At 57.5% G+C, this 12,082-nt stretch overlaps 1 protein-coding gene across 17 annotated transcripts in view; it reads right to left on the minus strand.

Moving 5' to 3' along the window:
- Positions 1–451: 451 nt before the first annotated feature.
- OTOF (otoferlin) overlaps positions 452–12,082 on the minus strand; it is a 231,503-nt gene continuing 219,872 nt past the window's right edge. For 11 of the 17 annotated variants that reach the window (XM_053249883.1, XM_053249891.1, XM_053249862.1 and 8 more), the window contains 5 exons: positions 9,757–9,855; positions 6,250–6,491; positions 4,494–4,672; positions 3,944–4,044; positions 452–3,230 (listed from right to left, as the gene is read on the minus strand). In XM_053249883.1, coding sequence (XP_053105858.1) covers positions 3,050–3,230; positions 3,944–4,044; positions 4,494–4,672; positions 6,250–6,491; positions 9,757–9,855 — 802 coding nt within the window. In that variant the 3' untranslated portion in view covers positions 452–3,049. Of the gene's footprint in view, positions 3,231–3,517; positions 3,722–3,943; positions 4,045–4,493; positions 4,673–6,249; positions 6,492–9,403; positions 9,503–9,756; positions 9,856–12,082 lie in introns of all 17 variants that reach the window. The other 6 variants (XM_053249840.1, XM_053249877.1, XM_053249943.1 and 3 more) reach the window with 3 other exon arrangements.

Consider the following 12,082-nt stretch of genomic DNA (forward strand, 5'->3'; position numbering starts at 1 on the left):
CAGGAATAGACAGTGAAGTGGGTGGTGATCTACAAGAGAGGCTCCTAGAGGACCCCGGGGGAGTGTGGCTGCATGCAGGGATACGAAGCACCAGCTGGGCTTACATGGGGCGGGTGTTTTTAAAGAGGGCCCTTTTGCTCACTTTGTCCATGCCTGAGTGGGCCTGGAAGAGCCACTGTTCCTTTCAGTCGAAGGGGTTTGGTCCCTAGGATTCTGAACGGGGCCACTGGCTCCAGCTGTGGGTGGAGAAGCCCCTCTTGAAGAGGTCAGGGCATCGGGGCACGGGAGTGGGGACCGGGATTGCCTGGGCGCTGCTGGTTTGGTGCCTGCTGTCCTGGGTTCTTCCTCACATGCAGTTCCCTGCAGCAGGCCTTGGCCTGTGCCACCCACTCCTTTCTGCCACATCGCTCACTCCTTCCCCATCCACACCCAGTCAGTCCGACTCGGCTCCTTTCTGGTGGTCTGTTTTTATTAAAGAACGTACAGGATTTTTCTCGGCTCATACAGCAAATTCCAAAGACACGGTATTCCCAGTGCCCAGAGAACACGCCCACCCCCACCAGAAGCCTCCCCACGACAGTAGAGAAACAGGATCAATCTCGCACACACCTCAGAAAAGAGAAAGGCAGCCTGCTCGAAACACTCCAACCTTGCGTGTTTCAGCGCTGCAGAGAGCAGGACAGAAAAGCAGCACCTTGTGCTGGGTTCTCCAGAGACCTCTGGTGCTAGAGCCTGCGGGCCACGTGGCTTCTCTGCCCACCCCAGGCCCTCCCTGGCCTCTCCGTGGCCCCCTGCTTCTTCCTTTTTTTGCTCCCTGGGACTGCTGGAGCCCCAGCTGTGGTCGCTGTGCTTCCCTTGCAATGCAGGGCACCTCCACCTGACCTCCTCCCAAGTATGCCCTGAAAAGATCCGGTGCTTGTGTCGGAAGGCCACCAAGGGCTAGTTGCTCACCCAGAAATCAGCCCACCCCAGCTTTTGGCAACCCCAGCCTCCATGCGTGAGGGTTGCAGTCGGCCCACATGGGTGTGTGTGAGAGATCCCCAGTGCACCCTGCCTGCTTGGCTCCCAGGCGCAGGGTTAGGAGCAGGGAGGGTGGACTCAGAGGCATGTGGCGTGGGCATGATGGAAGCAGCATGCTTGCATGGCTGGGGGAGGGGGCACCTGGGGACACGATGGAGGCTTACATTCCGGGGCCAGGCCCCTCCTGGCAACGAGAATGCCCCATCGGCAGCACTTCCTTCATCTGCGTGTGGGCCAGAAGGGGGCTCCGGTGTGCCCTTCGCACACCAAGGGGCCCTGGGGAGGTGCTCAACGCGGCCTAGGGATGGTGCTGCCATCCCAGCCATGAGTAACCCCTCCTCTGGTGTTGCCAGCTAGGCCTGCAGTCCCCTGGCAGGTGATTGGGTTGGAGAGAGTCAGGCCTCCTCCTTTCCCCGCTCATCCTCCTGCTCAGTGGGCTTCACTAGCACTGCCTGGTTTCAGCGAGGCGCTCCCTTCCCCGCATCTGCTGAACGCCAGAGACAGGACGGGCCCCCTTTCTCTCCAAATACGACAGCTTGGCTGAACTGGTCCCCTGCCTCACGTGGGAGGTTTTGCTCAGGTTTTTGCAATGGCAAAAAAGTGACAGGTTGGCTGGCTGGTGGGGCTGGCCCCTCATAACTGGCCCGGGGTGTGTGTGTGTGAGCAGTGGCTCACTTTGCCGAGTGACTGGACATTCCACTCGGCCACGGGCTCCATCCCACCTTCTGTGGACAGGCAACTGCTCCAGACTTGGCCATCAGAGGCTGCACGGGGCCTCTTGCCCCACTCGGAAAGGCTGCCTTTCCTTCGGCTCTTTTCTTGAGCCCGGGTGTCTGGGTAGTTTCTCAAGCCTACAAGGAGCCAGAACACCTGGCCCAAGGTGGGAACTGGCCTGTCACAGTGCGGGTGCTGGGACATGGGAGGCTTAACCCTCTCCTGCCTTCCTGTCTGTATTGGGGTGTGTGTGTGTGTTTGTGTGTGACAAGCATAGTTGCAACTGAGTTTCTGGGCTGTTTTTCAAGAGCCTGGCAGGGGAAGCCGGAAGCCAGTGGGAGCCACCCAGGCTGATCCTTCCCAACCTAACAAATCCCACCTAACAAATGCTGATCCTTCTCATCTAATGGAGCGCTTCCCTATTCCCTCACCTTATTTTGTAATCCTTGCAAGGACCCTGCATTACAGGTCATGGTCATCCTCAGACTGCCGATGACTGGTTTGCCGAACACCATCTCCGGCAAGATCCAAACTGCTTTCTTGAGCCTGCCTGCTTTGTAGCGCAGCCTCTCTGGTCCCCCACTCTCCCCCTGGTGGAGACGCCCCTCACTGGCTACAGCGGATAGACTGACCAGCCTTTGCATGTTGCCCATCCTTGGAAGAGCAGGGCAGCTCTAGTCCATCGGGGATCCATCCAGACAGTGCTCCAGTGCCAGCGCTGGTTCTTCCCGCCTGGGTGAGCCGCAGCAGCAGGAAGGCACGGCTGTGCCCATTGCCAAGGAGAAGGCCTGCCTCCCCTTCCCAAAGCAAAAGGCCGCCCAGACACCACCCCAAGGTCCCAAGCCCTCCTCAGTCACTGATCACGCCACACTCTGGGGAGCGGGGACCTGCCTGTGGCCTCAGCTCTGGAAGTGAAACAAGGGGAAAGGGACAGCAGAGAGAGATGAGACATGTCAAACCCACACGGAGCAGAAACGGAGGGCGGAGGCAAAGCTGCCTCAGCAGCAGCCTGTGGAGACTGCGCCAGCGGAGGCGACGGGCAGGCCAGGCGGAAGAGACAAAGAGACACTCCGGGTTGAGGCCCGGTCTGGGGACTGAGGGGAACTGGAGGGGAGAACCCCAAAGCAGTGGGTTGGCCAACTCCCTTCTCCGCCTTCCCAAGACACAAGCCAAGCAGATTCTGAGCCCCGCTGCCTGCCCTCTGAATTCCGGAAAAGAAACGCAAGGATGCCACACGAGAGAAACACAAACAAGAGGCCGAGGCCAAGAGGAACGGGTCTCCTCTGGAGGAGCCTGGCTGTGGGGCAGCTCCCTCTCAGGCCCCCAGGAGTTTCTTGACCATGTAGCCGGGCATGGAGTAGAGGAAGAGGGCCACCATGATGATCAGCAGGAGGGCCAGCACGATCTTGATGATCAGCCACTTGTAACGGGTGCAGATGAGGTACCTGATAGACTTGAGCGGGTTCAAGAACCAGATGAAGGAAGTGTCCGGACGACTGTGAGGGTGAGAGAAACCAAATGCCTCTGTTTAGGGGGCTCCTTGGGCGTGCCGCTGGCTCCTTCGGGCCTCATCTTGAAGCAGCGGGGGGGGGCACGGTTAACAACTAGGGGGTGTTCATATTTCACCCCCTCCTCCAGCACTGTGGTTTTTAATCGGTGGGAAGTTGGAAACTCTTCCGCTACTCTTGTGCGCCCCTCCCACAGATCATGACTGTGTTCCCAAGCCATACAGGGGCCCATACTGTGGCACAACCCGATGGGAGTAGGTGGGGGAAAGCAGTACCCTGGGCCAAAGGCCAGACTCGCTCAGGCCCCCAGAAGCTTCTTGACCAGGTAGCCGGGCATGGAGTAAAAGAAGAGGCCGACCATAAGGAGCAAGAGAGCGAGGAGGAGGACTTTCAGCAGGAGCCAGCGGTAGGTGTGCCAGATAAAGTAGCGGATGGACTTGAGAGGGTTCAGGAACCAGATGAAGCTGGTGTCTGGGCGGCTGGGGCAGGACGGGACGGGGCCGGGAGGAGAAGGGAGGCAGCGAGGGAGCGGAGAAGAGAGAGACGGAGAGAGAGGAATGGAGTCAAAGGAGGGGGGCGGATGGGAGAGGCAACTCCCCATGCATGTCCCACCCCAGGTATGATGGATAGGGCCTGCGGCCTCCCAAGAGGTGTGGGCTTGGACACCATCCTTAGCACCCCTCCCTTCCCTTGTCACTCACTTGGGTTTCTCCAATGGGTCGGGCTCGTTACGAGCCAGCCCGGCTGGACTTTTCTCAGCTTCCTCGGCCGTCAGGAGGTGCAGCTCGGCCTCCACCTTACCCTGCAAGAATCAGAAAATCACTCTGCAGCTGCCAAAGGGGCAGAAGGGGTCAGCCAGGCCGGACCTTCAATGGGAATTGGAAATGGCGGACGAAAGAGGCCGGAGAGCTCCCTCAACTAGCAGAGCCAAGGAGGGTGCTACGGGCTTACCGCTTGCACCAAGATGTGGGGGAAACCACAGTGACGGAAGACAAAAGCAGGCCAATCTGGCCCCAGCCCTGCTCCAACGGAGCCATACAGCCCAAGCCAGGCAGAGGTTCCCCCCATCACCGCAGCCCCCTTCCATCCCGCAGAGGTGTCCCCCGCCCTGCTGCTCCACTCCATCTCCCCTGGGCTCCTTGTGATGGGCTGCTCCTCCCCACTCTGGACCTGCCAGAGTCTTTCCCAGCCCTGGCGACGGGCTCCCCCAACTCCTAGCAATGAGGATGGCCCTCTCCCCAGCTCCATTACCGTCATCTCCATCTCATCGTTCTCATCTCGTGCCAAGAAGGGCCACCAGCCCTTCACTCTCTTCTGCTTGAAGATGGAGACCATGGGCAGCTCGATCTCGCCAGTGCCCAGCTCCATGGTGCACTGCTTGGCTGTCTTTGCCCCTCGCGGAAAGCGGTTGAGGTCGAGCTCAATCCCTCCTGTGGGAGAGTAGGGGAGAGAGAAAGCCGCAGCCGTGCTGGTTCCTGTAGGAATGGCTGCGGGCTGGGCCAGGCGAGGGCTGCTACCCCTTCTGGGAGGGAGGCTGGGCAGAGCAGCTGCAGGAGGTCCTGGCCGTGCTCCCCATTCACTCTTCGGCGATTGCCCCCCATTTGTCCCTATGCCTGCCTTCTCCCAGAGTCAACAGGAAAAAATTGCTCCTCCTTTATCCCTACCCTCGAGCCATTTGGGTAAAATTGCAGTCATTCTCGCACAGAGGAAAGGGTTAGGGTCCGAGTTAGGGTAACAAGGGACAAACTGTACGCACTCTGTGGAGCAGGGGTGTAGCTTGATGAAGGAAAATCCCACTCTCTCTTTTCACCTAGTTATGTAACCTACATAAGTCCTAAAGGTCACAAGTTTCTGCACCCTGCTGTTACAAGGGCCCCCGCCTTTTTTTGGAAAGAATACTCTGCCCCGCCTGAGTAGAGACAAACACCTGTTGACCACAGCTTGCCCTGCCTGACTAGGCATAAGCACAGCTAAATGCTGATTGGTGCATTATTGCTGCTTTCTGCCTTGTAATTGGTTCACCTTGGCTACCAATTGCTAAGCTTTATTTTACTTGTACTTGTATGATTGGTGTATACCATGAATCTTTTGAGAGGCTCTGTACTCAATCCTATAGCCTGTATGTAAACAGTATAAAAGACTCTTGCCTAAAGCCTGCGTGTGTGCTCTTGGAAGAGAGACACCCGGCATGCCGTGATCAATAAAATCTTGAACCTGATGGACGGTGAGGGCCTCTGCTCATTAAACGAACCCAGAATTCCCAGAATTCCTCCATCAAGCTATAATTGAGTGGATGGGGACCCAGGCCCCCCCCAGCTCCACCCCTCCCTATTTTCTTCATTATCTCCCTTACTCCGTGGGGCCGCCGGGGAGAGGGGTGGACACGAGCCCCCCCTCTCCTAGCTACAGCCCTGCTGCGGAGGACATTCCTGCCAGTTTTCATTTCTATTCCTCTGACAACATCAGTAAAATTTTATAGCAGCTTTTGTGTTTGCAAATCTGGACACTGCAGACCAAATGGTCAGGACAATAAAAGCACGAGAAGACCCGGAAAGCTGAAAGCCTTGCAAGGCCACCCCCTATTTTCAACCTCAAGGGCTGCAGACCTTGTCGGAAATCACAACGTCCCCGCAGCTGGTACCACTACCAACCACCCCAGCTGGCTCTTGGACAAATTCTGTGGTTTGTCCGGTCTCAGCTACTGCTTCTACCTTGGCTCTTCAATGAGCCCTCGCATGGGAAGAAGCCTCCCCATGGCTGTAAGGGCCACCTGGCACCAGAGCAACCACAGGCAGCCTTGCCCAGTCCTATCCTTGTCCTGCACGGGAGGGAAGGAGGAGGCGACCCCCATCATCCTCAATCCTATCCGCTCACGACCCCCCAGGCAGAGGGGTGGCTGCTGCCCCCACCAAAGACTACCGATCTGATGCTCTCTCTTGAGCCGGAACCAGAAGGTGTCCAGCTCCCCCATGCCCAACGCAGGCGATCAGCGGCACTTGTTACGCACCAAGGAAGTCGTCGGCGGAAAAGTGGTCAGCATCCCACACCTGTAGCGTGAGTCGGGCCGGAATCTTGTACTCGGTCTCGTCCCAGGAGAACATAGACTCTTTCTTAGAGATCACGATCTTCTCCTCAGCAGCAAGGTAGTCGAAAGGAAAGATGTAGCGCCAGTTGAAGTTCCCCTCGCCCGTCAGCGAGTGGTAGTGGACGTCCGTGTCCTGCTTGTCTTCCTGCTGCCCCTTCAGCCACCTGCACAGGGAGAGCCAGGCAGGTGATCAGAAGGGAGGCTGCCAAGGGGGGCGGGCGTTTTGGAGAGGAGCTGGGCTCATGCGTCGGAGAGGGGCCCATGGGCTGGGGCTGAGAGTTCTGGAGGGTGGGGGGACTCTCTTGCAGGGAGGTGGGGTGACCGAAGCCTTGGAGGGGAGCAGGAGGGGCAGAGACGCTTGTGGTGCCCCTTCCACATGCCCCAGAGGGGGAGTGCAGGAGGGCCCCATACATGGGACGGGAGGCCAAAAGGGAAGCAAGGGAAGGCCCTCTTGGGAGAGATTCTGTCAGGTAAGCCCTGCTAACTGAGCAAAGGGACACCTCTGGAAGTGGCAGTTCCATTAGATTTAGCCGGCGGGAGAGCAACCACCCCTCTCGGGCCCCCTCATAGCATCCCTCCAGTGGCTGCTGCTGGTTACCTTAGGTTTCCGTTTAGACTGGGAGTCCCTTATTTATTTATCTTGCCATTTTGAGAACATTTGTTGAGAAGTATCAATATTTGAAGTTGTAGGGTATTGAAATCAGTTGGGACTGGCTGGGTGGTGATGCCCTTTGCAGGCTGCAGCCCCAGGTCCAAAGTACGTGCCATGCCACGCACAATTAGCTCTGCTATGCTGGATTCCATCCAGCCCCCCCCCGCCAATCAGGGGTTCCCCAGATGTTCCTGGACTACTACTCCCATCTTCCCCAGTCTCAATGGCCAAAGGCCATAGTGGCTGGGGATGATGGGAGTTGTAGTCCAACAACTCACCAACATCTGGGTGGGCCTTTCACCCTCCTCCCCCCACCGGGAGGCCTTCCCCTTCCCCCACAGCCGCTATTTGGGATAAGAAACCCAAGCACACCAGCACCAAAGATGTGGTTTAGCCCTGAGCCAAAACAGTTCAGGATTGTCCTCCTTTGACCAAAGAGGCAAAACAAGATGATTGGGGGGGCCAGGGCTTTAAAGGGGAGAGGGGGGATTCTCTACAGTCTCCCATCAGCTCTTGCAACCCGCCAAGAGAAAGGCTGGCAGCCCCGAAAGTGTAGCGACGAGGCTTCTGCAGAATGCCCTAAAAATGCTCTCAGGCAGCAGCGCAGCCCCCCCTTCCCATGGAAACAAGGCGGGGGGAGCACAAATGTTGCTGAAGATATTCTGCCCCCAACAGGGTTGCTGCCTTGGACATTGTGCAGCAGCCCCATGGAGTGGGTCCTTTGAGTCAGCCAGGGTCGTTGTGATCATCAAGGGCTGCCTGCAATGGCATCTGCCTAGAATTGAGACATCCTCCGCTCCCCTCACCATTAAAAAAGGGGGTTAGAATTATTGGAACTCCAAGACATTCTCAGAATCTAGAAAGGGCCATTTTCAGCATCTCCACCCCCTCATTAAAAGGTTGGGTTTCCTCCATTCACTGGATCTATATCAAGTGTGGGGGCGTCTCTGAATTCCGTATAGGATGTTCTGTCCTGACTCTGTTTGGTGTAGCTGAGAATGGGCGGCATGGGTTTAAGGCTGAGGGCCCCGTCTTCTTTGCTCAGAGGCGGCCCTTGGTTGCCGAGGGCCCCACATGTCGCATGCAGCAGAAAAGCAAGCCGACTCCAGCAAAACACACAGAGACACACAGCCACACCCCTGCATCTCAGCGGGCAGGGTGGGGGGGGGGGAGACTTGGGAAAGGAGCTCCTCCCCAGAGCATGCAAAGAGGCAGTGAAGAGCAGCATTCCTCATTCACAGACGGCAGGGAGAAGAAACCCACCCTGAGCTCACTTACCAAGTCAGGGTTCCAGGCTCCTTAGAGCCCCTTCTGAGGGACTGGACTGAGGCCGCTGGGCCGCATCTACACTGGGGCCATGGGAAACTCCCCTCCCCTCTGCTGGACCCCCAGCTCTTGAGCTGGAGGGGTGGGAACGTCCTGGCCTTCCACAGTCAGTCTGTGCAAAATGGCCCACCCCTCAGCCTCATGCAGGGGAGAAAGACCCCCAGATGAGTCTGCTGGGCCACAGACTGGGCTTCTTGGCATTGGCCGGCTTCCCACTTGTGTCTGGGAGACTGCAGGGAGCTGGGAGAGGGAGCTCCGATTCTGGACAGGGCTGCTCTTCTCAGCAGAATTCAGCTTGCATCTCTCTACTGTGCTCTGGGTGGATCCCTGTCCGGGGCCAGCCACACCAGCTGGCCAAGACTTGAACCCCAAACCGCCACCTGGTGCACTTGTCCGTACATGCCCCTTGTTAGCATTTTAAAGTGTACACTTAAAACACCAAGACATTTTAAGTCATGATGCTCCATCCTCATGGTTAGCAAACATGGTAGAAAAATGATGGCCACCCTCAAGAGTTCCTTCCACAACTGCAACCCAGGGGACAGGGGCAAAAAAAAGAAAGGAAAGAAAAGAAAAAGGGAGCTGCCCTCCCCTGAACTCCCCAACTTTGAGCCAAAAGCTCTTTGATGAGACCTCATGCTTCAGCCCTACTGAGGTGCTCATCTGCACAGATCATGTGTGAAACGGCCCTTAAGCTTCGGTATGGGTTGATGAAACGTCCACGGGGGCGGGCAACTGAGGTCAAGTTAATTGACCTCTGCTTCTCTGCTTTTCAAGGGTCCCTGCCACTCCGCCATGTGGGCTTGAAAATAAAATTAATAGAACCCTGCTCTACAAGTGGGCCAGGGTGTTGCTGTCCCACCATGGACCACCTGGTTGAACCTGGCATGGCAGGTCTCAGCCACGGAGTAAACCGGCTCTGGTCAGCTCTGCCCCTGGGTGGCCATAAGCCCTGACTTTGCATTAAGTGCCCTGAAGGGTTGGTGCCTCCGGAACCAGGCAAGCAAGGGGTCCAAAGGGAACCGCCCCGTGCATCCTCCCCCCCCCACCTCAGACCTGCCCCGAGGAGGGGCCGTGCAGTGAGCCTTGGTCAATTACCCCCTGACATAGATGTCTGACATCTTCTCGCCCGTCAGGAAAGCATCGTCTTCCAGGACCACCTCATCGGTGTTCCAAATAATTACCCGCAGCTCATACCTAGCCATCACACGGAGCGGACAGAGGCACACAACCATGAGGACAAGGACAACGACACACAGGACAGGAGAAGGGGGCAGAACAGAGAAGCAAAGTGTCCGTTACTGAGGCCCAGAAGGAAGAGCCCGGACCTCCCCCTGCCCGTGAAGTCGCTGCCCGTCTTCTGCAGGGAACACGGAGGAGCCAGGCGGCACCGAAACCACAAGAAGCTCATCACACACAGAGAAGCCAGCTGGCCGTGGGGCCGTACATACCCCCGGACAAAAATGTCACTGGATTTCTCGCCAGTGAAGTAATCATCGTCCTCCAGGACTACCTCATCAGTGTTCCATACTATCACTCTAAGCTCGTATCTGGCAAGGAGGAAGGAATGGAGACAAGGGATGAGCTGCAGGGAAGGGAGGACACGGAAGGCACAGGCAGGTGTGGGATCCCCAGGGAATGTCTATACTGCTGGGGAAAGGCTGCCCTGCCTTGGATATGCTTAGCTTCCTCGTAGACCTTTGCATGGGTCTATGGCTGGGGTCAGGGGCCACCTCCCATCCTCTAGAGACTCACCAAACCTAACTGTCCTCCAGAAGCAGCATAAGCCGTACTGGCTTTTGGTGGCCAGAATTAGAGCAAGATGGAATTAATCAGCATAATGGCGGGGGGGGGGGGTTGGGATAAAATGATGGGCCCTTTCTCACGAGTGCGTGAGAGGGCTAGCGGGCAGGCAGTGGGGAAGGCTGCAAATTCTGAGGACTGAGGCAAACTCTGAGGGCTGTCGGGGTGCGCGGATCATGCACCCAGATGGTCCGCTGCTGCACCAGGCAGCGTAGTGTTGCAGGGGCTGGGCTGTGTCGTACTGGCCCCCAGAAATCCCACAATGCACCATGCAGATGTGTGGTGCCTTGTGGGGATCTCCCCAACCCCAGGTAGGTGCCTGTAAGTGCTTCAGCACCAGCTGAAAGCAGCCGACGCTGATACATGGTCAGGTAAACAGGGTTAAGGGCGTGATCACTCCCTTATCATCGTTGAAGAGCCTGGCTAATTAGCCGGGTTTGCTGCCGAGGCACCGCAGGGAGCCAGTTGGCTCCTTCTGCTTCCCACGGGCAGCCCAACCCGCTCTGCTTGTGCTGCATCTGCTGGAATAGGGCAGGCTATCAATCCGGTCCATTCGGTGGCCCGTCACAAGGAGGTCACGTGACCACGGAACCCATGAAGCTGCCGGGAACAGGGTCAGATCCCGGGGCCCTTGCGCTCGGTGCTGCCTGCATGGACTGGGGGCAGCCCCTCTCTCCCCCCCCCCCCAGCAGCCTTGCCTGGAGCAGACGGAGCCGGGGATCGAACCTGGGCTCTTCTTCAGCATGCCAGGCATGTGCTCTGCGGCTGAGCTGCGGCCCCAGTCCCAGCAGGTGCGTCACCCTTTGGAACTAACTCAACAGTGGTGGGGAGGGAGGGAGCGCGCCTGCTGGCTTCCAGCAATAGCCACGGGAAGCTGCTGTCTTCTGAGTCCGCCCAATGGTCCAGCTAGGACAGTCCTGTCTGCTCGGACGGGCAAGGGCTCTTCAGGCCGTGGCCTTTCCCAGCCCTACCTGGGGGCAGAGGCGCTCTGAGCCCTGGACTTCGGGGCCCAAGTCCAGGGCCTCCACAGCCCCTGCCCCCCCCCCAAAACTTCTCCAGTCTGTCCTGGGTGGTGTGGTTGCCCAGCAGAGCATAAGGATGCTTAGTTGGCAGGGGAGAGTGGGAGGCCTCCAAAGGCCTTGCGGTCCAGGCTCCAAAATTACCTCAATGCACCTCTGCCAGGGGGGCTGTCTTGTGTCTTTAGAGAGCCTGGCAGGCTGTAGGTAGGGCCAGGGGCAGGTACCCCTTCCAGTTAATCTTAATGGGGGCTGGAAGTGCAGGGCCCGGGGCGATCGCCCTGCTTGCCCTGCCCTAAGGTCAGCCCTGCCCGGAGATACCCGGGACGGCTCTTCCACTGAGAGCTGGTCCCTCCCCATTGGATGGGAGATGCTCCTGCAAAATTCTCCCAGCACCATAGTTTTAAAAGGATACATTGAAAAGCTGGTTCTCCAGGCCGACATTACATGTACATGTTTTGTTTTTAACAAATAACACGTGTATTCCGAGAAGGAAAGATGCCTGGAAGCTGGACTTAGCTCCCAAAAGCAGTAGGGTGAAGGAGGCAACTTCCCTGTATGCCCAACAGATGCACTCCATTGCTGTAGCTTACAACTGCAGACCCAATCTCTCTCTCTCTCTCTCTCTCTCTCTCTCTCTCTCTCTCTCTCTCTCTCTCTCACACACACACACACACACACACACACACACACACACACACCCCTCACCAGCATATCCATTGAGAGCCCATTTTCACTGCTGGATTGGAGAGTCCTAGGTAAGCTAGTCTGCCCACCAACCCAGCCCCATGAGTTCCCCACATTCCAATTAATGACAAAATTGCAGGGAACTGAGCCTTGCAAAATGCCTGAGAGTGGGGTTGGTCCAGGACCTGGTGAGTGGCCACCTCCAGGTGCGCTGGAGCTTTTGCAATGACCACCCCCCACCCCCACAGCTCACCCCAAGGGCAGGGAGAGT

This window comes from Hemicordylus capensis, chromosome 1, assembly GCF_027244095.1.
Source record: "Hemicordylus capensis ecotype Gifberg chromosome 1, rHemCap1.1.pri, whole genome shotgun sequence".
NCBI classification, from domain to species: domain Eukaryota; kingdom Metazoa; phylum Chordata; class Lepidosauria; order Squamata; family Cordylidae; genus Hemicordylus; species Hemicordylus capensis.